General features: G+C 51.2%; 8 protein-coding genes across 8 annotated transcripts; 4 read left to right on the plus strand and 4 right to left on the minus strand.

Annotated features, from left to right (window-relative positions):
* Positions 1-102: 102 nt before the first annotated feature.
* On the plus strand, positions 103-3,723 carry amdX (putative C2H2 transcription factor (AmdX); the record flags this gene model as incomplete). The annotated part of the gene is made up of 2 exons (XM_056700348.1): positions 103-196; positions 281-3,723. 2 exons carry the CDS (start codon positions 103-105, stop codon positions 3,721-3,723), a joined length of 3,537 nt encoding a protein of 1,178 aa, XP_056555761.1.
* Positions 3,724-4,815: 1,092 nt separating this feature from the next.
* On the plus strand, positions 4,816-7,089 carry N7496_007420 (uncharacterized protein; the record flags this gene model as incomplete). Its single annotated transcript, XM_056700349.1, has 1 exon — positions 4,816-7,089. The coding sequence occupies one exon, from the start codon at positions 4,816-4,818 to the stop codon at positions 7,087-7,089; it is 2,274 nt and encodes a 757-aa protein (XP_056555762.1).
* Positions 7,090-8,267: 1,178 nt separating this feature from the next.
* Positions 8,268-11,575, plus strand: N7496_007421 (tethering complex subunit PEP5; the record flags this gene model as incomplete). The annotated part of the gene is made up of 9 exons (XM_056700350.1): positions 8,268-8,282; positions 8,335-8,403; positions 8,469-8,762; positions 8,822-9,478; positions 9,505-9,738; positions 9,787-10,122; positions 10,178-10,687; positions 10,735-11,133; positions 11,195-11,575. 9 exons carry the CDS (start codon positions 8,268-8,270, stop codon positions 11,573-11,575), a joined length of 2,895 nt encoding a protein of 964 aa, XP_056555763.1.
* A 525-nt stretch (positions 11,576-12,100) lies between these two features.
* On the minus strand, positions 12,101-15,367 carry N7496_007422 (Na+/H+ antiporter Nha1; the record flags this gene model as incomplete). Its single annotated transcript, XM_056700351.1, has 1 exon — positions 12,101-15,367. One exon carries the CDS (start codon positions 15,365-15,367, stop codon positions 12,101-12,103), a length of 3,267 nt encoding a protein of 1,088 aa, XP_056555764.1.
* Positions 15,368-17,117: 1,750 nt separating this feature from the next.
* Positions 17,118-19,624, minus strand: mvp1 (sorting nexin Mvp1; the record flags this gene model as incomplete). Its single annotated transcript, XM_056700352.1, has 4 exons — positions 17,118-17,996; positions 18,055-18,197; positions 18,253-19,017; positions 19,129-19,624. The coding sequence occupies 4 exons, from the start codon at positions 19,622-19,624 to the stop codon at positions 17,118-17,120; spliced, it is 2,283 nt and encodes a 760-aa protein (XP_056555765.1).
* A 1,291-nt stretch (positions 19,625-20,915) lies between these two features.
* Positions 20,916-22,748, plus strand: N7496_007424 (L-glutamate gamma-semialdehyde dehydrogenase; the record flags this gene model as incomplete). Its single annotated transcript, XM_056700353.1, has 3 exons — positions 20,916-21,038; positions 21,095-21,202; positions 21,264-22,748. The coding sequence occupies 3 exons, from the start codon at positions 20,916-20,918 to the stop codon at positions 22,746-22,748; spliced, it is 1,716 nt and encodes a 571-aa protein (XP_056555766.1).
* Positions 22,749-24,476: 1,728 nt separating this feature from the next.
* N7496_007425 (uncharacterized protein) lies at positions 24,477-24,701 on the minus strand (the record flags this gene model as incomplete). Its single annotated transcript, XM_056700354.1, has 1 exon — positions 24,477-24,701. The coding sequence occupies one exon, from the start codon at positions 24,699-24,701 to the stop codon at positions 24,477-24,479; it is 225 nt and encodes a 74-aa protein (XP_056555767.1).
* A 459-nt stretch (positions 24,702-25,160) lies between these two features.
* Positions 25,161-25,717, minus strand: N7496_007426 (uncharacterized protein; the record flags this gene model as incomplete). The annotated part of the gene is made up of 2 exons (XM_056700355.1): positions 25,161-25,214; positions 25,268-25,717. 2 exons carry the CDS (start codon positions 25,715-25,717, stop codon positions 25,161-25,163), a joined length of 504 nt encoding a protein of 167 aa, XP_056555768.1.
* Positions 25,718-26,186: the final 469 nt, after the last annotated feature.

Raw genomic sequence — 26,186 nt, forward strand, 5'->3', positions numbered from 1 at the left:
GCGTTGGCAAACATTGGAGAATCATTTATCTTATTCTCCTCAGTACGCGACCAGTCCATTGATCCCGTTACCCAGGGGTCAAAAAGACATATTTTTCTTAGGATGCTCTTAGATGCTATGGTTGGCCACGAACGAGACCAAAGCCCGCAATTGGTAGATCTCGCCAGTATCAACGAAATCCCAGGAAATATGCCTGGTAAGTCTTTTCTCTGCGGCACCCCAGTCGATTAACGCATCCAAAGTTTTCCACGAATTCTGAACTTTTTTCCCCATCGGACAGCTCCATCGAAGGAGACTAAGAAGCAGGCCGAGGCCAATGGCCAAACCGGCGCCAATGGCAATATCCCCCCTCCCAAGACAGACAAGCCGCGTCCCCATGTCTGTACCACTTGCGGTCGCTCCTTCGCGCGATTGGAGCACTTGAAGCGTCATGAGCGCTCGCACACCAAGGAGAAGCCCTTTGAATGCCCTGATTGCGCACGTTGCTTTGCTCGTCGTGATCTGTTGCTTCGGCATCAGCAGAAGTTGCATATGACAACCACCCCATCCTCTCGGCCCAGAAACGGTCGCCGAGAGAGTACGGGTGCTGCGGGTGCGGGTGCGGGCGCCAATCGCGTGCGCAAGAACTCCATCGCTAACAGCTCCGCCTCGATGCGGCCTCGTGCCAACACGATTAGCCACATCGGTACATCGGCCCTGGGTATTCCAGATGGCAGTAACCCGTCCTCCGCGCCCGGTCAATCGGGTCACGCATACCACCCCAGTCTTGGAACGTCATTAGGCTCAAGTATAGACTATAGGGGTTTCAGCTCTGGGCATCCACCGGTCACCGGTCTGCCCAAGCTAGAAACGTCGGGTCTTCCCATGGATATGTCTGGTGGATTGCGGACGGCCCCCGTATATGGCAGCTTCGATCTGGGTATTGATGGTATGCTGATGGGTCATGGCAGCACCATCAATCCCGCTCAACTACACTTTGCAGGTTCTCCCCAGGGCTTTGGCGACTCCCCTTCTTCCCCATTCGGCCACCAGCACCATGGGATGCCTCACCCGGATCCCATGATGGACGAGGAGATGAACTTTGACTGGATGAATGGGTTCGATGCGGCCGTCGCGCTTGGAAACGGTAACGACTCGGTTATCGACGAGTCCTCGCCATCCGCAATGAGTACGGGTAGCCAGAGTGGTATTAGTGAGGCGATGTTGGATGGACCCAACCGCATCCCCATCTCTAATGGCTGGCACAACCCTTTCCCCGGACACACGGCGGTGTCCGCCAACCAATTCGCCATCGACTTTTCCCCGACGACGCTGAACGAATTGGGGATCCCGCCGGAGACCGTGTCGCCCAAGTCGCTGATGGCCCAGAACCCGTTCGCAGAGACCTATGCAACCCCTCCCTCCATGACCTCGGTCGGCCAGCCCATCGTGGGAGGACATTCGCAGAGTATGTTTTCATCCTCAATGGCAACAAACGGAGAATCTCCTAATCCTCTCAACGTTCCTTTCCCGAATAGTGCCCTACGAAATCAACATTCCCCAGTCTCAACGGATACCTTTACAGACTCCACTCGACAGGCTCTACTAGCGAGCATGTCCCAACCCACTGGCTTCAGTCACCGCAAGTACTCTCAACCCGCTTCTAGTCTTCTCAATAGTCGCGAGCTCTTCTCTCGCTCAACTGGCTTCAACACCTCCGGTCAACTCCCCAGCACCTCGGACATGCAGCGCTACATTTCGGCCTATATCACCTATTTCCACCCCCACTCGCCTTTTCTTCACATCCCAACCCTCAACTTCCAGGCCCCCGAGTACACGAGCAACCTACGTACGCCGAGCGGACATCTTAACCTCAGTTCGACCGGCGTTGCGGGAGGCGGTGGCTGCCTGATCCTTTCGATGGCGGCCATCGGTGCTTTGTACGAATACGAGACCGCTGCTTCCAAGGATCTGTTCGAAGCCGCAAAGAAGATGATTCAGCTATATCTGGAAGAGCGGCGCAAGGCCGACATGTCTGCCGCTTTGAGTCGTTCTAACTCGGCTCGCGATAATTCCGTACACAACACCCCCCTCTGGCTGGTGCAGGCCATGCTGCTAAATGTGATCTACGGTCATACCTGTGGTGACAAGACATCTGCAGACATTGCCAGTACTCATTGTGCTGCGCTCGTTAGTCTGGCTCGTGCTGCGGAACTTACGCATCACCTGGATCCTAAGAGCCTACCGCAAGATCATCTCAATTCTGGATTCAATGCTTCGGATCCATCGGATACGGATAACTGGACATCATCCTCGTTTGGTCAGCCCAAGGAAAGGCGCGACTGGTTAAACTGGAAGGTGGTGGAGGAAAGGAAGCGTACTCTGTACGCAATCTTTGTCCTCTCCAGCTTCCTCGTTTCAGCATACAACCATGCACCGGCCCTGACAAACTCTGAAATCCGGTTAGATCTCCCCTGTGAAGAGGATCTCTGGGCTGCCGAATCACCTCAGGCTTGGAAGAAGATGGGCGGGCAAACAACCACCAAGAATAATGTTTCTTTCTCGGCTGCTTTGACTTCCCTTCTGACTGCCAGCCAACGTGAACAGCAGAACAAGTCGTCAAACTTGTTCTTCAGCACGGATGATCCAACGAGTGCTGAGAACCGGCCAAGTACCTTTGGCTGCCTCGTTCTCATTTACTCTCTGCACAACTACATCTGGGAGACGAGGCAAAGGCATATGGGTCGGCAATGGACCGCACAAGAAACCGAGGCCATGCAATCACACATCGAACCAGCGTTGCGAGCATGGCAGGCGGCGTGGGCGAGCAACCCTGTTCACAGCTTGGAGCGACCCAATCCGTTTGGAGCGGGCCCGCTGTCTGCAGATAGCATCCCACTACTCGATCTGGCTTACGTTCGGTTGTTTGTCAACCTGGGTCGATGCAAGGAGGCCTTCTGGCAACGCGATTGGAACGGGATGGCAGATGAGCTTGCACGGGGAACGGAGGTCTTTCACCAGGCCGATGGACCTATCAACGACGTGTTAGATCCATCTCTCACCGGGTCACTTGATGCCCGGAGGGAGTCCGTGAACGACCTTGGTGTTGGTGAACTAGCAATCTCTCAAACACCAACCCAAGACCAGCCCATGCAATCTCTCTCCAGTGTATACAAGACCGGCCAGTCCAAACGTGAGAAGCACCTCCGCAAAGCAGCCTTCTATGCCGCAGACTCGATTTCCATGTCCGACCGCCTCGGTAACACATTCGCCGAGTTCTCCTCTCGCGAACTTCCCATTCAATGCGCAATGTGTGCCTTTGACTGTGCCCAGGTCCTAGCCGAATGGATCACCACCGTTCAAGAACGCGTTGGCCCTTACCTGGGTATCCTTGGTCGTGATGACATCGACCTAACCCAGGTACCTGGGGTCATGCTTCTTGAAGACGAAGACTGCAAACTTATTGATAAGATCAAAGAGATTCTATCAAGCATTGAGACGAAAATGCAACGCACCGTGCAGAACAGCAACTCCATGTCTGCGCTGAGCGTGATGCAACGCCTGCCCAGCGTCGTTGAGGGCGGGTACGGGTGTAAAATATTGATTGCCACGGCGAGTCTGCTCGATCGAGCAGCTGTGTGGCCAGTGACGAAGCTGATGGCGCGCTCATTAGAGGCGCAGGCTATGCGGATGAAGGAGCGTGCGGAACACTCTTGCTCGCATGCCGTTATGATGACTTCTTAATGATGACCTCCTTTTCTATTTCTTCTCTTTCTTTGATTGTTTTCGAATTCAACCTTTTTTCTCATCTGATGTTTATTTGTATTTTGTCTCGTGCGGCTGATGTGTTCATGATCAACTTAAAGATTCGAGGAAATTGCCAGGACAAGGCAAGCCTAGGCAAAGGCATTCTACTACCCCAATCCCCGTGTTCGTCTATATTACAAACTTGAATCTTTCAGGCTTATGTTTTACATTGTTATTGCCTCTGCCTCTGCCTGCCTGATGTTGGTCACGCCCCCTCCTTCGATATTGATACGATACCCCCCGATCAAATCTATCATAGACGAATGCCATGCTATGTCTTCTTGTGATTCTTGTTCTTTTTTCCGGGTCTGGTTGTATGCACTGTGCTAGCGTTGCTATATTAATGAATATTCGTTTTGAGTATTTGATTTTCCAGAGATTGTTATGTGTTTCTTCGATGATTGACTGGATGATGTTACTTTCGCTTTGGGCGGTGATGTGGTTGTTGATGCACTTGGCAGATTTGGACGGGGATGTATCTCGTTTCTTTTATTGGGTTGTGTGCTTGTGGCATTATGCAGACTTTTACTTCATTATGAATATGATTTATCCTTTGAGACGTTGACTACGAGTAATACTGGCGACCTGTCCCATTGTAGTCTACCCCGTAGCGTCATGCCATTATTGATTCGAACATCATATAGTACAGACAACCGAATTTGTCTTTGCAAAATTCAATATTTAAAAATTCCGTATTCTGTTTCGTCATTCCACATCTAATATTCCGTACATAGTATAGTTCATGACTAGTTCTGCCTGCCTAGATCGCGGCCCCCAAGCTACAAGTTGAGTCAACCAACCAGTTACATAATCCCCCGCCGTTGCTGGGGTACCTTCACGCGTTAAGTGCTTTTCGCGTCAGGCACCAACTTTGCGCCAACGACGACCTCCAGCTCGTTCAGAAATGACGAGAAGCCAGACAAACCCTTTCCATCCCGCTGCGTCACTGCAGTGTGCCACCGCCGCAGCTTCGAATCCCCTCCCTATCGCCGCGTCCGAGCTTCAGCGCCTTGTCCAGATCCAGCCCCGATGCCCTACCCGCGGGCCGTCTCGCCATTCAGTCTTGAGACATACGAGCCTTCCGCCGATAATATAGCAGGTGATGAGCTGCCGGCCTCTGATGACGAGTTGAACGAAGCTGAGCGCGCGGCTAAACGTCAGAGAGTAGAGAAGTTGGCGGAGTCGTATCTCAAGGGCCAGCCGCTGTTTATCCTTTCCGCGTCGTTGAAGGGACCCTTCGATCAGGGTTGGAGGAACCCGTGGAAGAAGGATCGCAAGGCTATCGTCAACCGGCGGGTCAACAAACGTGGGAAGAGGGCTGTACAGAATTCGGGCCGCGTCGTACAGGAGACCGACTTGCGCCATCCGAAGTATCGAGAAGATTTGACTGTTGCTGCTTCGAGTCCTGCAGCTGCTACACACCAAACAGTTCAATCGCCTATTCCGCCAGTGACAAATGTCAGTTCCCCCGTTACATCTCGATCGGCACAGAAAAGACCTCTTCACGCAGCGACATACGATGAACAAAATCGAGCGACACCCCGTTCGATCAAGAAACCGAGAGAGACAGCTTTATGGCGAGCGGCAGACCATTCTTTTGCACCCGGTGGACCGTCGGACTGGTTGAAGAAAGACCGGAAACGATTGAATTTCACGCAGATTGAACCACCTAGCTCTCCGACCCCGAAGATCGCATCTCGACAGGCGGATAATAAAGCTCGGGTTGGGGCTTTGCGTGCCTTGGAGGTGCGACTTCCTGCGGCGGCCTCACACAGGAGGATCTCGATAACTCCTGTCGTCGATCAGAAGACGATAGCAGCCGAGCCTATGGATATTTCGCCGGAAGGTTCTCGGGTATCTGTCCCAGCGGAGCAAAAGCCTGAGCCTATCACGGAGAAAACATTGGCTCCAGGGCTGTCAACAACACATAAGAGCTCTCCTGTTGTGGATTCTCATGTGCCATCATCGTTTCGTGTTATTACTTCGACGTCTCAGTTGCCCCGTTTTGAGTATCGAAGGTGGCATCAGGACAACGATAGCCCCGAGTCAGGGAAACAATCCCCTGTCAAAGGCAGCTCTGATGTCCCGGAAGCCTCGGCCGAGAAAGATGGGACTATGCAGTCAGCTGCTGAAAAAGTCGAGGAAGATTTACTCTCCGAAGAGACCATTCATGAAGCGCAAGTCGCACCTGCAGCGGACAGCATTGAGAATGCGCCTGTTACTAGCGCTGAAAACGATATATCCGCCCCAATAGATTCTCCAGCGGTCTCCAAAGCGCCTGATGTCACTGAACAAGTAGACGACCCAATCGTTGAGCCCGACGCCCCAGTGGAACCGAGTCAGCCCCGGCAGCAATTGCCAGATGACGATCCCAAGAAGGCCGCTCAAAGCAAACTAGCCCAAACATCAAAGGACCTCAGATTTGCCGATGAGGCAGGCGTCTCAACTTGCATTGAAGAGGAAGATCAACCACGGACAGAGCAAAATACCTATGAGAATTTGCCGTCTGCGCAACATGTACCCGTCCCTCCAGGGCTTTCAGATCGCATACCATCTTTACACTCGACCGCGATGACAAGGGCAAATGCAGATCAGAGCAGGGAAGATAGTTCAGACACGCAATTGTCGACACAGGCCGCCTTGCTTCTTGCCCAGAGATCCTTCCAAGAGGACCTGGACAGCCCCGAGCCTGAATTCATCCACCCTGCCGAACCGGACGACACCGTGTTGGGGCCTGCTGAGGAGTCAATCCTAGCACATGAAACGCCATATAATGACCCGCATGCTTCTAAAAAAGTGCCGAATCCTTTCATGCGGGGATTGTCGAAAGACAGGATCCAGGCTATGAGCACGCAATGCATAATTGATGCCACAACCCCTTACACGTTCAGCACGGAGAAAAAGATCAAGGTTTTTCGAGAACTTTCACCCGACCAGCCCAATGAGAAAGAACCCGAAGGGCCTGGCTTTGCAGATCTCTTTGCTCCGTCGCCTCGGATACCCTCGCCTTCTCAAAATCACGAATACCACACGGCTCATTCGAGTCCTCACCACCCAGATCACGATCTAGATCACAACCCCGACCCTACATTCACCCATCGCTCAACGACTCAAGGGACAGCTCTCCCATTCGCTCTGAGTGGTTCAACGCCTACCACTGCCCAGGATGGGCAAGGTGCTCCCCAGGGTATAGAAAGCTTCGATCTCAGCCAGGCCATCGCCGACGCTGGCAGTTGGCTGCAGCAGAGCTTCGATTTTATGAAGGAGGTTGGCCGTCCTAGTCAGCCTGCAAAGCCGACATAGCTGGTTGGATGCTTTGCTTTGCTCTTTTCAATTTGGATATAGCTTGTTGTCATGATTTCGGTTGCATACATTATTGCTAGCATAGCGTGTTGTCACGATTGTACTGATTCCCCCCATTGCTTTGAGCGAGGATTTGCTACGATGGCTATGAATTGATTTTCTTATTATTTCTATATATGATAGATTGTGTCTTTGAGATTTTGGTCCGCTCTTTTTGATTTGTAGTTTTGTAATCTAGAGCAGGACGAAAGGATAGCTCCACGGTTCTTTCGGCGGCGATTTTGAGCGCCTATGATCCACTTCGAATGGCCAGGTTTCTATTGGAACGGGGTGCTGACTCGAATATTGGAAATCGTCGCTGGGAGGAATCGAGATCGCGGGGTAGGGAAACAGGTCTCCCCCTTGACACTGCTGTTTTGCACGAGGAGAGCTATTCTATTATTCGGCTGTTATCGCAATATGGTGCAGATGCAAAGCTATCGAGTCGTGCCTTACTCGAAGCCGTGGAGATGGAGAAAGTGGAGGACTTTAGGTTACTGGTTGATAATGGCGCTGACTTGTTTTTTTATAAAGAACGGCACGGTTTGCTTAGCGCTGCTTTTGTTCAAAAATGTCCAGGAATTAGGGAAATTATACTGGGACGAGGAGTCACGATTAAACGATGGAAGAGTGCTAGACCAGCTCGACCGTATTCTAAGCGGAGAAAGAAGATTATTCCGGAAGGGCCTCTGCCATTTTTGAATTGAAGCTTTACACAAATTATAGTGGGTTCTGTATGTATAAGTAGTTTCGAGGGTCTTCATCTAGACAGTGCTTGTGTCTATTTCAACTATATTTAATAGAAAATCAAACAAGAACAAAAAATCTTGAGACACAAGAGGGCCTGTATACGAATCCCAATTTCGAGTGAAGGATGAGAGTGTATTATTAACGGTTAAATTATAGACTTCCAGTGATTGCACTACTATAGAAGGATATGGATTCAGGGCAAATACATAACTTCATTCGATGCATAGTCATTCATGGTAGATAGTTATGGTTTTTGTAGAATGTCGATCCGAACCGCGGCGCTGTAGGCGCAGGTGGCCCGAGCGCCCAGCGGGGGAAGCTCCAGGCGGCTTCCATCAACCAGCTCCATCTCCGACGTCAATGCCAACTACCCATGGCCAGCCGCCCAAATGGCACTGACATCAGTATGGAGCACCCTACATACTGCTGTTTGAGGTTTCTCTAACCATTTTATAGTGGAAAGCGTTCAACTTCATCGACGTCACCTCCGTCAAATTACCAGAGGACAGCTCCGCGCTGTTCGGGGTAAGATCTCCCCCGTTGCACCACTCTCACATTGACACTCCTCTGACGGCCGACCCCTTCTATAGAGCGACCTATCTAGCCTGTGCACCGGATCCGCGAACCTCTTCCTCGGCACTGTCGATGGCTTCGTGCATATCGTCTCCTCGTCCTTCCGAGTCTTGCGCTCGTTCAAGGCGCATGATGTCGGCTCCATCACGCATATGAAACAGATCGGCGGGACGTCGCTACTTGTCACAGTCGCGGAGGATCTATCGAATGAACCAGTTTTGAAGGTTTGGGCACTCGATACGGAGAAGAAAGATGGCGGGCCGAAGTGTTTGTCGACTGTGTCGGTGCAGAACGCGAGACGGCAGTTTCCGGTGCGATATCACTCGAGATAATAAGGAGACGGACGTTAGAGGGCTAATGGATGTCGCAGATATCTGCATTTGCAGTCGTCGACGATCTCTCGCAGGTAGCAGTTGGTTTCGCGAACGGCTCGGTTACGATCATCCGCGGCGATTTGATTCACGATCGCGGTGCGCGACAGCGCATTGTCTTTGAATCCGAGGAGCCTATTACCGGTCTTGAAACACAGAATGGCGCCGTGACTGTACTGTACATCTCGACTACGAGCCGAATTCTGACCCTCGTCATCGCGGGACGGGGTCAGGGTCAGCCCGCGCGTGTTTTGGAAGATACTGGTTGCGCTTTGGGATGCATGACACTGGACAAGGAGTCGGGACAGATCCTTATTGCTAGAGAGGATGCGATTTACAATTATGGTACTCGAGGTCGGGGCCCAAGCTATGCGTTTGAGAGCCCCAAGACATCTATCAATGCCTTCCACGACTACGTGGCTCTGGTTTGCCCACCGAAAGCAGGCTCTGCTAAAGGCGATCCGCTGCGCAAGTATGGAGTCAGTCCAGCAGATGAAATACTCGGCACGACGACGTTCACTCTGCTCGATACCGATCTGAAGTTTATTGCGCATACCGAGTCTCTTGTCTCGCCGATGAAGCACATTTTCATAGAATGGGGGGATCTCTTCTTACTCACAACAGATGGAAAGGTCTGTATCCACTTCTTTGTCAGCGTTTGTACGGTGTTAACGTCTGATAGGTGTTCCGATACCGTGAGAAGAGCCTTCAGCAAAGGCTGGAAATCCTCTACGAGCGCAATCTCTACATTTTGGCTATTAATCTTGCTCAGAGGATTGGTATTGATCCCTTGCAGCAGAATGCTATCTATCGCAAATATGGTGACTTCCTATATCAGCGTGGCGACTATGACACGGCCATGCAGCAGTATCTTAGGGCAATTGACAACACCGAGCCGTCACAAGTTATTCGAAAGGTTATTTTCGTCCGATTCTTTAAAATTCTACTGCTAACCTAAGTCCAGTACTTGGATACCCAACGGATTCATAACTTGATCGAGTATCTAGAGGAGCTTCACGACCACGGACGGGCGACGGTGGACCACACAACCCTTCTTTTGAACTGCTATGCGAAGCTGAAAGATACCACTAAGCTGGACTCATTCATCAAAGCTCCTGGCGAACTCAAGTTTGATCTTGAAACGGCTATTGCTATGTGTCGCCAAGGGGGCTACTTTGAACAGGCAGCGTTCCTGGCCACGAAACACGGCGAAAATGACATGGTTGTTGACATCCTGATCGAGGATTCGAAGAAGTATGCCGAGGCTGTGGAATATATCTGGCGATTAGATCCTGAAGTGGTATGTGATTTTGTCATGCACATTTGAGTCGTTACGTGAATGCTAACCTGAACAGGCCTATCACAACTTGATGAAGTATGCGCGTGTTCTTCTGACCCACTGCCCTGACGAAACGACCGAGCTCTTTAAAGAATACTACACGGGTCAATATCGATCACGAACCACAGTGGAGCCCCCGCCAGAGCCGGAAGTACAGCCAGCAAGCGCTGTTCAAAGCCTGGCTGGGCTTCTTCCACTGCGGTACGTGACCGGGGGCTCTGGCCCACAAGCCCAGGCTCCAGATCCAGAGACAGCCCCGGCTGAGGAGGAGCAAACTTCGAACCTACCACCGCCATACGAGGTCCCGAAGCCACGGACGGCATTTTCTGCATTTGTAGATCATCCGCAGAACTTTATCAGTTTCCTCGAGACACTCGTGCAACAGCCAGATCTTAAAAAGGAGGCTAAGGTGGACCTTTTTACGACCTTGTTTGAGATGTACTTGGATGCCGCAAAGTCCACTAAAGATACGGTTCAAAAGCAGGAGTGGGAAGGAAAGGCCAAGAAACTGATTGAAGGGAAAGACGTGAGTACTATAACCCTCGTCCGGGCTTTCCTGGCTAACATAGATAGATTCCTATCTCTACTTCCAACGTGCTTCTTCTCTCAGATCTATCAAACTTCCGAGAAGGCTCCACGCTTGTTCGTGAGCAGGAGGGCCTACGCCTCGACATCTTCCGCTCATTCACTTCTGCCAAGGACACGCAAGGCGCCATCCAAGCTCTGCGAAGATATGGACCCGACGAGCCTCAGCTGTATATTGACGCCTTGACATACTTTGCCTCGAGTCCGCAAATCTTGGAAGAAGCAGGCGATGAACTGGACAAGGTTCTACAACGCATCCACGATGACGGCCTTCTTTCCCCCTTGCAAGTGATCCAAGCTGTCAGTAACAACGCCGTGGTGACAATGGGCCGACTGAAGAAATACCTCGGCGACAATATCGCCAGCGAAGACAAGCAGATCAAAACCGTACGTACCTAGAATCCCCCCCACCTTCCTTCCTTAATTCATCTTACTGACTTTCCTCCAGAACCAACGCCTGATCTCAAGTTACAAATCCGAAACAGCCTCCAAACAACAAGAACTCAACAAACTCGCCACCCAACCCGTCGTCTTCCAATCACGCCGCTGCCAATCCTGCGGCGGAACCCTCGACCTACCAACCATCCACTTCCTCTGCCGCCACTCCTTCCACGAGCGCTGTCTCAACCGCGTCGACGAGGATGCTCAATGTCCCGTTTGTGCGCCGACGAATGCTACGCTGCGTGCTATTCGCCAGCGCCAGGTTGAGTCGGCGGATCAGCATGATTTGTTTAAGGCGGAGTTGTCGAGGTCGAAGGATCGGTTTGGCGTTGTTAGTGAGTTCTTTGGGAGAGGCGTTATGAGGGCTTCTAGTACGATGGAGGGGTGATTTGGTATAGCAGACCTACTTTGTGAGGAGGGTTGTAGAGTAGAGCTTTTCTCTTGTTTGTTACGTTTTGATACCTCGGGTTCGACCTTAACTATGCTTTCATCTACAATCGTTTACATCTCGCTTCAACTCAATCGTAAACAGAACAGACTATTGATGTCTACGGGGATGAGATGTGCGGCAAAAGACATAGCTTGGATGTACAATTCAAATGCATTGCTGATCACGCTCTGCTCTAGTAATAGCCCATACCACAATCATGATCATGAAAAGAAAAGTCATGCAAAAGCATCATATCGAACAATTCGCAGATCGCTCCTTTCTCTCGTTATATCCTCGGAGCAAAAATGTACTATGCACAAGCGGGGCCGAAGAGAGAAAGGGAAAAGGGGAAAGTAAAGGAAGCGAAGAAGGAAGAAAGTACATGAAATAGTGGGGCGAAGCAGCGGAAAGCAAGGGGGTTGCGAGGTCATGTACATGGAAAGCTTGAGCAAAAATATGTGGAATTGTCGGGGATCATGAGCTTTAGTGATCACGCCTCTCGCCGCCCCATGAGATGCGGGGTCGGTGGCCTGGTGTGAATTTGCCGGAGCCGGAGCCAGATGAGGACGATTGCTGCTCGCTGGGACTGGATTGCTCAGAGGGTCTGGCCGCATCTGCGAATTGCACTTTACCCTGTGGCTGGCGAGGCTCGCCGTTATCCTCGCTATCAGATTCTGCAATGGCAGCGTCTTCCTCGGCTTCCGAGTCGGAAGAGTCGTCGTTGTGAATCTCGCCCAGTGCAGCGAGACGACGACGTCGTTCGGCGGGGGTCTCGCCCGTATCGTCGTCAGCTTGGCGTGGTGGCACGGCTAGACCGGCTTCTCGACGCAGACGTGAGGGTGGGATACGCTCGGTGCCATCATCGTCCGAGTCACGGCGGTGACGATCGCGAGTGCGTGGCACGGGACTGAGATTGCTGCGGCGTTCTTGCGCGGAACTTCCCCGGGTGAATTTGGCCAGCGATGTGGCGACGTTGGGTCCGGGTTGGCCGAGTTCGTCGGCTGACTCGCCCTCGTCGGTGACCTCGCTGTCGGTGACGGATTCAGAGACGAGACCTTCGTCTTCCTCGGGGATTGCACCGGCGGCGGCGGATGCTGCAGCGGCAGAGAGACGACGTTCTTGCTTTTCAGTTTGCTTGACGTCTTCGCGGGCGGCTTCTTTGACGGGGGCAGGGGCGTCGGTTTGTTGCACTACATCGCGGCGAGCCTTGGCGTCCAGACCCTTGATTTGCTGGAAGAACTCGTGCTTGGTCATGCGGCGACCCTTGTGGCCGATGCCTTGGGAGTCGACCTCCATGCTCTGAGCAAGAGTGAAGCGCAGACCGTCATCGGTGGCCCAATCGTCAGTCTCGGTGCGAGGTGCGGGCTTCTTCTGACCGGCTTGCGAGGACTCGCCCTCCTCTTCCATGCCGAACCAGGTACCCATGCGCTTCAAGCCTGCACGGATAGGTGCTTGGTCCTTTCCAGGCTGTGGCTCCTCAGGCTTGGGCTTGGGCTTGACGGGCTTGTCGCCAGATGGGATCGTGTATTTCTTAATCACCTCACCATCCTCGTCCTCAACGATAATAGTATTACCAAACTGATAGGCATGAGCAGAGCGGGCCTTCTGCTTCTCGCCCTCGGCAGGCTTGGGCTTGGGTTTCGGCGTGGACTCATCCTGCTTCTCCTTGGTCTTGTCCTTTCCGAAGCCAGTCCAGGTGGTCCAACGAGATCGAGCCTTCTCAACGGCATGCTCGGCCTGTTCACCGACGGCTTGTTGGATCTCTTCACCCTCGGTCTTTTCATGAGGTTGGCTTCGAGAGTGAGCCAGCTCGCCAGACCTGTCCTCCTGGAGTCGCTTGCGCTGTTCTTCGATGTGACGGGCCTGTTCTTCAGGGGTCAGGTGGCTAGTATCCTCAGTCTTGAGCACATTGCCCTCTTCATCTTCGATGATCATATGATGACCCTCCTGGAAGACTTCCAGTTCCGGTTCACGGCCGAAGCGATCCCGCTCAGCAGTAGGAGGTGAAGCTCCACGATCCACACGGTCCCGTTCTTCCAGTTCCTCCTTTGGTTCTTCCTCGAGTTCGCTCTCCGTTCGTCGCTGGGGCATAATGGCTGACTGGCTGATTGGACCGCCAGCGTCAGTGTGCTTACGTCGCTTCCGACGAAGAGGCTTCCGGGTTGCCGAGTGGGTACTCTGAGTTTCAGTGTCGTCCTCACGAACACGACGCAAGAAGTTGCCAGGCATGCCGATCGGTGGTAGAGTACCTGGGGGATACTCGGGCAGCCTCTCGTCGGAAGAACCCTCATCAAACTCGTCTGCCTTGCGGAAGGACATGGATCCCTTGGCCAAGGATTGCACACGGGGAAGACGGTTCATCCATGATGGGCCGTCCTCGTTGGCTTGTGTGTAGGACAGGGTAATTGTCAGAGTGTTGATACGCTTGCCCAGGGTGAACACGGCAATGGATGAGCCGTGGACCAGGATGGACGAGATAACCATAAACGTGGTAATGGGCCAAATAAGCCGTGCCACTGTATAATCTGCTGGATATTCTAGCGAAGATGGCTTGAGCTCACTTTCAGGTAGTGGCTGTGTGCTATCATGTTCCAATTCCGCTCTCGCGAGGATGGCAGCAAAGATAGCACCGACACCAATGGGACCAAAGTGACCAGCGAAAAGCGCTTCACGCCACGTTTTAATATCCGGTATAATCGGTTTGAGTAAAAGCATAATGGGAATGCGACGGAAGAAGATGACCAATAGCGCAATAACGACCAATCTCCAGGGAGTCAGGCCGAGGTCGGGGGCATTGTAATCTTCCCAGGGGATGATAGATCCGAAATAGACAAAGTATGCCAAGTTGAGCAGCAAGTCGATGACGTTGGAAACGTGCGACTCTTCAGTCTTCTCCGTGAACCAACCGTCATTACTAAAGCCAACTCCACACGAGAATCCAATGAGCAAGTCATCCATGCCCAGGGAACTACCTGCGCCGGCACAGAAAACGGCCAAGACGAAGTAGAACACGAGGAAACTCTCTCGGTCAATCAGACTCTTCCGCTCGGCCCATTTGATAGCATGGCGAGCGGCGTATCCAATGACGAAGCCGAAGATAGCACCAAAGATACACTCGTAGAGAATGGTTACACAGAACCAATTCAGCGAGACCTTATTAACATCGGGTCTGTAACGCAGGATATAGAATCCGAGGTAGATGAATGGGAACGCCATGCCATCGTTACAACCGGATTCAGCCGACAAGAGGTCACGCAAATGCTTGGGCACACGCTTGGCAAACTTACCCTTACCAACGACGGACGATGCCAAGACAGGATCGGTGGCCGTAACGCAGGCCGCACACACTAGACTATCCAACCAGTTGAGCGGAGGCACCATCCACCAAATAAACAGACTGGTAATCAACCAGCCCCAGGTCATGACGGGAACTAGCAGCAGACTGACGGATTTCCAGTGGCGCTCCATGTAAGCCTTGGGCAACTCGACGCCGACGGCGAAACATTGTACGACTAGGACGATACGCGAGCATTCCAGGGTAATCTTGTCGACGTTGCCCCAGTCATGGGGGTTAAATAAATTTGCAGCATGCGGTCCGAAAATGATACCGCAAAGGGTTGCGACGGTAGCTTCACCAATGTAGAGCTTCTCTTTCACGAAAAGCGAGCACAGCATGAATAGGCCTGTGAAGCCGCCGAGGATCATGTAAGCCAGATGCGGCCGATCGAAATCAAGGTGATCCCATGCCATGGCGAGATCGAGACCACAGCGGTCTCAGGAAGTATTGCAGATAATCTGCGATTGAGGGGGTTGTATGTACGATATGTACGTTGTTTGTCGGTTTCTGGTCTTCCTCCGCTTATCTTGGGAGGGTATTATCTTGCCTCGAACCACGGCAATTCAATTACCAGTTGGATTTCCACCTCGAACGTCGTTGATCCGAATAGCTCCTCATGCCTTGAGGGGAGAGTATGGGGCTCGAAGTGGGAGGTGGTAGACAAGTTTCGTCGAGCCCGATAAGGCCGTAATGGAGTAAGCGTTGGAAAATAGCACGCCTATCCACCGAGAAGCTCGGGGTTTTCGGAAATGGCACCGGCGCAGCGTGGCTGTCCGAGCGTATTCGGGTGTTCGAGAAAGTGGAGAGGGAGGCTGGGGGAGGGACCGTTTGGCGTTCGCTCGTTGGCTACTGGGACCGTGAGAGATCAACGAGACCAGCCCGGGATGAGTCTCATGCAGGCAGGAGGCAAGAGGTGAGGAGGGAAGAAAAAAAAAGAAGAAAAGGCGAAGACGAGTGCCAGGCGAGGGAGTCTTGGGAGTACTCTTGGCCGATGGAGGAGCCGGTGATTGCGCGCCGAGGGAGATTTGCCCAGAAACGACAGTTTCTTTGGAACCGGCGGGATTCGTCAGCCGAGACTTTCGGGCCCCACTGACCAGGCGGAATGGGGTCTTGGCCGGGCGGAGGAGGATGAGCAGGTCTAAGTGCAATTGGAGATAGAGAGAGAGGGTCAATTATGTTTATTGACAAAGATCCGTGATTCAGGAAAGCAGGAGCTCCGGATGCAGACATCCAGAAGTGTTTATACTTCTCGGAGCCAGCACGGGCATTTCGATCTCATGCGACATCCCAAATCGGATAAAGGCATATGGCGTATCCGATTTACCATACGATACGCATGCGGCCAAGATCCGCGCCCCTTCCAGCCCTGCCAACTGCCAAGCCCCAGATACTCTCCTTTTCACCTTGATTGGCCCTGCCAGAATGATGGTCCACTATCATCCCCACTGCTGGTGGTGATTGCGGGGCCTTCTGGAAGAATGGCTGGTCAAGGGACGTCATCCTACTATTATTAAATTACCTGGGCGGACTAGCGTTATACATCCCAAGGCTCCAGGGTTCACGTAGTAGATACATCAACTACATAAAAAAGTATACATAAATTATACACCGTTTACCATACTTTGAAGTGACCTGGACACACCGCCCTGAAAAAAGACATGGAGATGGGTTCTTGGAGTATATCAACTGGAAACAGCAAAAACATACGTACAATTCAATCACAAAGGGGGAATTGAGAGGGGGGGCAAAAAGAGAGATACACAAGCGCAAACCGCGGTAAATCCGAACATACAACGAAGGATCAACAAACACGTAGAATGTGGTCTTGGGCGGTTTTCCAACCGCCGGAGAGCCCAAGGATATGCAAAAAAGGGTCCAGGCCCACCATCAGGCCCTCCGCCACTCCGTCAACATGGCGGAGAACATGTTAGAGGTTCCGGGAAAAAAAAGCAAACATCCAGCCAAGCTCTTCACTAACCCGAAGTCGGTGCGGCCCACGCGCACCCCGCGCGTATAGAAGGGGAAAAAAAAAGAAAACCTCATGTTGGGGCTGGGGTCTGGGCCTGGGCATGGTTGCTTGAGATTTATGTACGACAATCCCGGCCACAGGGATTCCCAGGAGGAACGAGAGAGAGAGAGAAAGAAAGTCAAATTGCTCTCCCGCTACTCTCCCGTCGGCATCCCCTCAATCTCATCGCTCAGTCGTCGCCAATTGTCCGCCTGCAACTCGGAGTACTTGACTCGCTCCTGACTCCAGTCCTGGTGCAGACGGCTGATGTGGTACTGGCTCTGTTGGAAGTGGGTGAGTTCATCACGAATGCACTCTTTGATGAACACCCCCCGCGCGTGCTGCTGCACGATCGACTCTTTATCCTGCACGATGACCGGGATTAGTATTTTCGCACGGAACGGGTCGTGGCATTGGCCATTGTGGGGCGTGCAACGTACCTTGAAAATGGAGTCCTCCACCTTCTCGGCCTCCCCAGGCTTCACAGTGCCCGACGGCCGCGCCCGCAATTCCTGCAGCTTGCGCTCATTGGTCTCAATACGCCGCTCCAGTTGTGGGATATTGTTCCGCGCCAACCGATCCCGCCGATCAAACATCTCGCGTACGCTGACTAGACAATCTCGCTGGGCCTTGAGGTCTTCCAACACCCCGTCGGTCCAGGCCCGGGCCTCATCTTCCAACAAACTTTGGCTGGCTGACAGGTGTCGAGCAGTGGCGGTAATACCAGTGTTCAGGCCTGGGATATCGTTAGTGTCGACGGCGTACGTATCCTTGGTCACCTCGGTCAGAGACTGTAAAGCCAAGGAAAATCGCAGGTGATCAGCCGCAAGACCATCGTTCCGCTTGGCCAATCGCTCGAGCAGGGTACACAGGTTTATATAGATCTCAGCAGAGCGTTTCACACCGCTGCGGACGGTCTCGAAGGTATCGTGAAGATCGGCGGGCAATGAATCCTCGAGGTCAGGTGGGAGGGTCCGGCCTTCGAATTCGTCCTGGACCGAGACCGTTGCCTGTTTACGCCATACCGAAAGTTCCTGGGGGATGAGTCAGATGGGAGGATGAGATGAATCACGGTCATGCGGTGAGACGTACGGTAGGAACAGTCAGGAACATGACCACCAGTTGCTCCTGGCCAAGAATCGGGTGCCGAACGAGGGAATTGGTAAATCTAATAAGTCCACGGCGCCGCTTCTCCAGAAAAGAATTTGAATCGGCTGATAGGTGAGTACCATTCACTTAAAGATAGGTGAGTAAGCAATTTGGAGGTGCTTTAACCAGCGTAAAACGTACCTGAAACCCGCTTCGGGGGAAGAAGGGGCAATTGTCGGAACGGGAATCGCTTTTGCAGGCAATCCAGCAGCCAGACAAAGTCACTGTATCGACGGACGACGGTGCTGCCTCGTCGTGCAGACTTGACCTCGTAATTCCGATGCTGGAACATGAACATTCCTTCTTTCTCGGGGAGAAGGGTGATTGTGACCGTCTCTGCTACCTGGGGGTTCGTAGTGCGGGTGATACCCATTGACCGACGCCGAGGTGCAATATCGCCAGGTTCATCGCCGGATGGCGCAAAGCCACCGAGACTCGGGCGCGGGGCTCCCACAAATCCACCCTCGTCGGGTGTAGTTCCAATGTTGCCTCCCCATCCGGATCCTGAACTGCTGGGTGGTGGTGGTGCCGTCACTGTCTCAGCTGGGACGATGCTACGACCCTGCTGGGGAATCTCATTCTGGCTCTGGCTCGTCTCTTCAACCGTCCTAGATGTTGACCAAGCGTTCGTCGTAGAGCGCATACTCCCGTAGCCATTTACAATCCGTTGATCAGAAGCTAGCGTTTCGTGATTGTGGTTTCGATGTAACTCCGGACTGCCCCAAGGATCCGAGTCTAGGCCGCCTAGCGACTCCCGTCGCGAACGGCGAGACCGTGCGGAATTGGGTTCTTGGATTGGAGATGGCTGTGCCGGGGGTGTGACGGGCCTTTCAAATGCACCGCTGGAATGGGAATCGTTCGCTGTTCGTAGTCGGTCGAGGAAACCGCTATTCGGCTGTGGGAGTCCTAGATGCCGATTGTCTTGTCAGATACTGAGCCACCATGATAAGGGGAAGCGAGAGGCGGGTAGTCCATTCCCTCAAATTGACGAAGCATTTAGGCACTCGTATTACTCACTCTTGCGATGGTCATCGACCGAGTCAAAAGATAGGTCTTCTCCTAGCTGCGCAAGTCCAATCAGTGCTAGCAACACATTGAACTCGCCGCGACCCAATCCAGCGGAGGTCTCATGGTCGCCAGAGACCACAAGGTTCAGGATCTTTCCTTGGTCCGATGCGCTCAGTCCACTGCTAGACAAAAGCTCTCGGATCGAGGTAAGGCCAACACCAGCTCCCACCCTATCTCCACTGTTCAGGATGAGGTCGTAGGCATCAACGTAGCTCTCGGGCACATCAGAAACGGGGAGCAATGTCCGGACGAGGTCTCGCCGAGCAGTGCGCTTCGCAGTGTTATTCTGAGGGTTCCAGGGCGACGAGGAGCTGTCGTCACCGGTGTCATCCGCAAAGAGGGACGAGGAGCCACCGATCGATTCGTCCGCGAAGAGGGACGACTTGGGCCTCTGGGCAGAGGCCGCCGCGGAGGGCTCTTCTGGCGATGTTCCGAAAAGGGACATCTGGAGATCGCCACTCGTGAGTGGTTGCGCGGGGGGGAGGGAGCGGGATATGGGAGGGTGTCAGAGCAGGTGTGGAGGTGATTGCTGGCCGCAATGACGAATGTGCTCGACGATCAAGCGGAGCTCGGTCGGAGGTCGGTGGCTGGGCCGCACAGACCACGAGGGTTGAAGCTTGCGGTGGAGGGGTCGATATGTTGCATGAATCGCGATGAGCGAAACTTGTGAAGAAGAGAGAAGTTGACTCGGCTCGATTGATAGTGCGACAGGACGAGGAGGCCGTGATTGAAGAGGAGCTGGATGGTCTGAGTGGCGATAACGGGTAGCCCCAACATCCCTGGAACCTCGTCTTGCGGTGAGCTGCTTCACATTTGACGCTAGTGCGGGCTCTGCTTGACATGAAAATCCAGCCAGTCTCATACTTGCAATAGCTAGGTAGTTCTAATTATCACAATCACAATTATAATTATCTTCTAATATTTCTGCTTATCTATCAACGCTCGATGATAGTCAAAAAGCTAGCCATATATAAGTCTAGCCTATTCACGGTCAATTATAGACTACATAGGGCTATCATCCACCATGTTGATAGGAGGTCGATATTATAGATAGTATGCTACCATCGCAGAGGATTGGTTGTTCATTTAGTCGTGTTTTGTAGCTAACATTGTCGATGAGAATCCAAATGTCGGTGTATCTCCAAGCGAGCAATTTAGTCCGTAAACAACCAATTCCACCGACTTTTTAGATAAAGGTTGTCGTCAATAAGAGATACCTCCAGGACAAAAGGCCTGGTATTTATCGTTAAAGCTATCTATCTCTTGAAAAGTGAGCGGGCATGGTTCTGGGATTATACCGACCCACTAGTAGATGCATGCAAATCGAGTTGCTGGACACGGGCCAGACTTAAGCATTTACCGAGTCTGTGACAAGCCCAAATTTAGCTTCTCTAGATAACGAGTGAGAGAATGATGTAGATCTCCACGGGATCGGCTCTGCTGAGTGTAACGAATAAGGTGGGGGTGCTCTTATCAAAAGTACACAAAAGTCGGAAGGCCCTCCCGACGTTTCCAAGACACGCGATCTATATGTTCCCCGCAATATTGACCCATGCATCATGCAAGGAAACACAATGCAATCATATCTACCGAGTCGGCATGGGCATCCGACAGTCGGGGTATGTAGTTCTTAGGTGTACAACTCGTTGTATTTAAGATCTTACAAAAAGGCACCGTAGACACACACTGCATAGACTCTACATGAATTTCCTGCTATCCTTCCTATAACGACAGACATGCGACCTACAACAATCACTCGCCTGGCTGGCTTGAATGGCCTGCGAGTCACATCCAGAAATGGCATTTCTCGACGGCATTTGACTATGCTGCATCCCCCAAAATTTGAAAATGAAAAAATGGTAAGTTTACTCGCATAGAAAGTCGTGCTACGTATAATACTAACAGCCCCCTCCAGCTAAACTATGCCAAGGGCTCACCCGAAAGAGCCGAGTTGACAAAGACAATTCAAAGGATGAAAAGTGAATTCCCAGTCACAATTCCCCTTCAGATCAATGGTGCCGAGGTACATCTGCCAGTCAAATAACCTTTCTAGAAGCTCAACTTAATGACTCTGTGTACTTCAGATCGAAACGAAGCAGTCCCGAGCTCAACTCAACCCTTCAAAGCACCGTGAAGTCGTCGCAAACTATGCATCAGCCACACCCGACCAAGTCAACGCATCAATCGATGCTGCGTTGAAAGCGAAACCACAATGGGAAGCTACCCCCTTCGAAGACCGCGCGGCAATCTTTCTACGCGCAAGCGAGCTCATCACCGGAAAATATCGCTCGGAGATCGTTGCAGCAACAATGCTAGGACAGGGCAAGAACATCTGGCAAGCTGAAATAGATGCCCCGGCCGAAACGGCCGATTTCTTCCGCTTCTACGTCCAGGAAGCATGGGCTTTATACTCTCAACAACCTAGAGTTCAGCTGGATGGGAACTGGAATAAAATGGAGTATCGTCCTCTTGAAGGCTTCACTTATGCAATCGCTCCCTTCAATTTTACTGCACTAGGTGCCACACTTGTTGGACCGGCTGCACTCCTGGGCAATGTTGTTGTCTGGAAGCCTTCGGACTCGGCGCTGCATGCTAGTTGGTTACTCCACAAGATCTTGCTGGAAGCCGGTCTACCTAAGGATGTCATTCAGTTCCTCCCTGGTGATGCCGAGGAAGTGACCAACACCGTCCTCAAAAGACCTGAGTTTGGTGCTCTCACTTTCATTGGATCTACTGCCACTTTCAAGGGTCTACAAAAGAAAATCGGCGATGGTATTGGCCAGGGTATTTACAACTCCTATCCTCGTGTGGTTGGTGAGACGGGAGGAAAGAATTGGGGCGTTGTGCATCCTTCGGCAGACGTCAGGAGTGCCGCTCTAAACACTATCCGAGCAGCCTTCGAGTATCAAGGCCAAAAGTGCTCTGCCAACTCACGAGTCTACGTGGCCGAGTCTGTGTGGCCAGAATTCCAAAAGACTCTTGTTGAAGAGACAGCCGCCTTGAAGATCGGACCCGTTGAAGATTACGCCAATTTCGTCAACCCTGTGATTCACGAACGCTCTTTCGACAAGCTGAACAAATTCATTGAAGACGCAAAGACCGATTCAGAACTACAGCTACTGGTGGGTGGCAAGGCATCCAAGGATGAAGGATTCTATGTGCACCCAACCATCTACCGCACATCTAATCCTCGTCACGAAATAATGTCTACCGAGCTGTTTGGTCCTATTCTGGGCATTTATGTTTACCCCGATCTGGAGTGGGAGGAGACTCTCAATTTGATCGATACGACATCTCGCTACGGCTTGACTGGTAGCATCTTCGCCAAAGACCCCTATGCCAGTCGTCAGGCACAAACTATCCTTAAACATGCTGCCGGTATGCTTTACTTGAACACGAAGTGCACTGGCTCTACCGTGGCTCAGCAGCCCTTTGGTGGAAGCCGTGATTCCGGTACCAACGATAAGACTGGCACGATGGCCCATCTCCAGCGGTTTGTTAGCACTCGCACAATCAAGGAGGAATTTGTGCCTTTAGAGAAAGTCGAGTATCCTTCGAACGAGGTTTAAGGAGAGTCCCTTAGGTCCAGAGTGAAGTTGAAGATTGTTAGAATAGATCAGATTTCAGTCAAAATGGAAATGAAAGGATTGTGTCTCTTATAGAAGGAAAATTATTTCTCATGTAGAATTCTGGCCTATGTGAAAAAGAAAAGAAAAGAAAAAGAAATCAAACCCCAGAAGTATGACCGGGCTCATGTATCATCATCGCTTTCCATTCCATATGTTTCATAGAGTTGAAATGGAACTAAAACTCCCCAGGTCGTGGCATGATCGGTCATAGAATTATTGGCCGGCATTTGTGAGAGCTTCTCTGGTACGACAAAGGCGTCGTATCCGAACTTTAGCAGGCACGTAACAGTCAGGGCAAATAGGAAATTCCAGTGATGTATAGATGAGATTAGCCGATTCCACCAACAAGCATGATGCGGGAACTAAACAAAGCGAACTTGGGAATTTTTCAAGTGTAGGTTTGACAGCCCTTGGAGTGTGTATATTTTTACCCAGGGGTTGCACGGTAGACGGGAGTAGGCCTACTATCAGTGATTACACAAATTTTGTCCGGTCTTTTATTTGTAAAATGCCATATCTTATTCTTACTCCTAGGAAGCAGCCACAGTGATTTTTTTTTCAATATTTTCCATAATATAAGAATTTTTAATTTGTTGTTTCAGGGCACGTATAGAGGAATCAATAGCGATAGTGAGGGCAACACGAGAAGCGCTTAGGGAAATGATTTTGTATTCAAGGACCTGGCAGGCTCTGTGTAATTACTAGTGGTAGTAGGCCCCCTTTTTCGTGCTAGTAGACGTTTTGTCGTGCGAGTAGTCTAACCCTTCATTATTTACGCTAGTGGATCACAACACAACATCACTTTAGGTCGAGCTTGAATTCCTATATAATCAACAAATTGGTCAACGCTTACATCAGAGCCCGGATGGTCTAGTGGTATGATTCTCGCTTTGGGTGCGAGAGGTCCCGCGTTCGAATCGCGGTTCGGGCCTATCTTTCTTTTTTGGCTCCCTTATTCTTTTTTTACCCCACCCACCTTCCTATGCTAAATCACCTAGCTCCCGTGGAAAAATTATTTAATCACCTTAGTTCATGCATGTCCCTTGGTACGATTTTCGGTTGAATTCTGGAAGGCTTGAAAACCGGATTGCAGGAATCTCGCCATCCTAGGCGCAAATCCAAACAGGCCGTGGCAACCCTTTTTCGATGCCTCTGGGTTCGATACTGCCTGCTACCCACAAAGACCTGATATTTATTTCGATCATTGTTCAGCATCGCTGATCGGGTCGCCGCTTTGATCGAGGCTCAAAGACTGATGTAGGATGATCAGGATGTTGAACACACTAGATCGGCTCGCGAGATGTATAGACCCTGGAATTAGCCTCAAGATGGGTTGCCTGCTTCCATTGGATGCAAATACAGTGTCGATTTCATGGTCTCTAGTCACCGGAGTTCTATCTCGCTAAGAAAATCTAGAATAATCTCTCACACAGTGCCCTCTATGTTTTTCTAAACTGTCTCCATAATCTTTCTGTAGAGTTGATCTCCGAAAATGCATCATTGAATGTTAACTGCCCAAACATCCCGCCTTATCGAAATGACAGGAAACTGTAGAATTCTGAAGGACACTAGGTAGGTATGTTCTGGCTTCGGTCAAAAAGACTCGGTTTGAACTTGCAATGTCGATGATATCTGACGTGACTTCTAGGCCATAACTTTATTTGATTACTACAACTCGGCACTGCGCTCCAGAAGCCTTTGGAACCCACGCATCAAAACCTTTTGATAATGCTCGCCGAGTCGATTTTCACCGAGTGCTTCGACAATTGGGAAAACCTTGAAATCCTCGTCTCCAACATTTTCACTTTCAACGTTCTGGCCTCCTTGTTGCTTCACATCCTCGTGCACGATCGCAGCAATCTCTTCGAAAACTTTTATGATTATCTTAGTCATAAAGAACGGTTCACTTGTAGCGATAGGGATATTTTCGAAGATGAGCGAATTGGTGGTAAGGGTTGCGGTAGTGGGGTGAGTTTCTGGTTCGTTATGCTGGTAGAGCCCCATAGCCATAGTAGCATATATAGATCGGTGGACTTAAGATCGTATCTCTCACATTCTGTTGACTCCGCCACTAAATACTAATTTGCAGAAGACCTTTAGTCCAAGATACAATCAACATAATCCCTATACAATTAGATCGATTTCATTCAAAACCAATTCGATCTACGTGTGCTCACTATTTACTAGGGGTTATTTAGAAACCCTAAACCCCTACCCAGCAGGAAGACCAAGAACCATGATTCCCAAGGCAAGAAGAAGTCCAAAAGCCCAGCAACAAGTGCTTCAATCATTCTTAATATCTTTTCTCACCCAGTCCCTGGCCACCTTAACCTTCTAAAATTCACTCTTTCCCTAGGGTGGTCCAATCTTCTTCCAGACAAGTTTGGAGTATGCAACTTTGCCAGGCTAAACACAAATCAATTAAGATCCGAATAGGTTACAAAAAAAGTTGAACTTACTTGAAGGGTGATTTCGTCCATGGGAACCAACGTCAGAAGACTTTCCCCATTGACTTCTTCAATCTTGACTTGGCGTCTCACTTGCGGCGACCCCTCCCAACATGGATTTAGAGCGATTTCCACCAGAATCTTCAGCAAAATATCATTTCCCTCTTCAACTAGACTCCAGGGCCCGGAATAAGACGACATAACTCGGCAGATTCGGGTGATCTCCTCCGAAGTCAGCTTATCCCATGCAGCAGAGCTCAGACTAGCAGGATCGCAATGGTCGAAAGTCACAGTGCCGTTCATGTAGCCTCCCGCAGTAAAGACGGCCCTTCCAAGTATCTTATCGCCTTCTAGAACCGCGACAGGTGAACCGTCGAGTGACGGAGACATAAAGAATGAGATAGTTTCCAGAGACCACACACCCGCTAGCTGGGTCTTGACATTTTCAAAGGTGGAAGACATTGCAAACTTCGCGATTGGACCGGGGTCACCATAGACGTGATGTGCGAAATTCTAACTAACCAGGAGTTAAAAGAATCGAAAATTATGAGAATGGACATTAGTCCAGCTTGTTCATATAGTTATGTATCAGTGATCCTGTCATCATCAATGCAACGATCACATGACGGGTGCCGGGAAGTGGGTCGCCTTGGAAATGCGGGGAGTCACCTGACTCGGGCCGGACTCCACAACAGAAGCTACAGGCCCACTAACCCTATCTTGAAGGCGTTTTCGGACTTCAACGGATACAACACACCTGAATGACCGGCTGTTCGGCATCATGATTCAGTAATCAATAATAAATAAGCTATCCAGTTGATGACTGATCCGGCTCTCTTACTACGTACGGAAATGACGGCTTGGGTGCACTCTAACCATCTCACTCGTCACCGATCGGCATTGACATAACTCTTCTCCCGTCGGGGGAACC

Source organism: Penicillium cataractarum (genome assembly GCF_028827025.1).
Source record: "Penicillium cataractarum strain IBT 29864 chromosome Unknown utg000005l, whole genome shotgun sequence".
Lineage (NCBI taxonomy): Eukaryota > Fungi > Ascomycota > Eurotiomycetes > Eurotiales > Aspergillaceae > Penicillium > Penicillium cataractarum.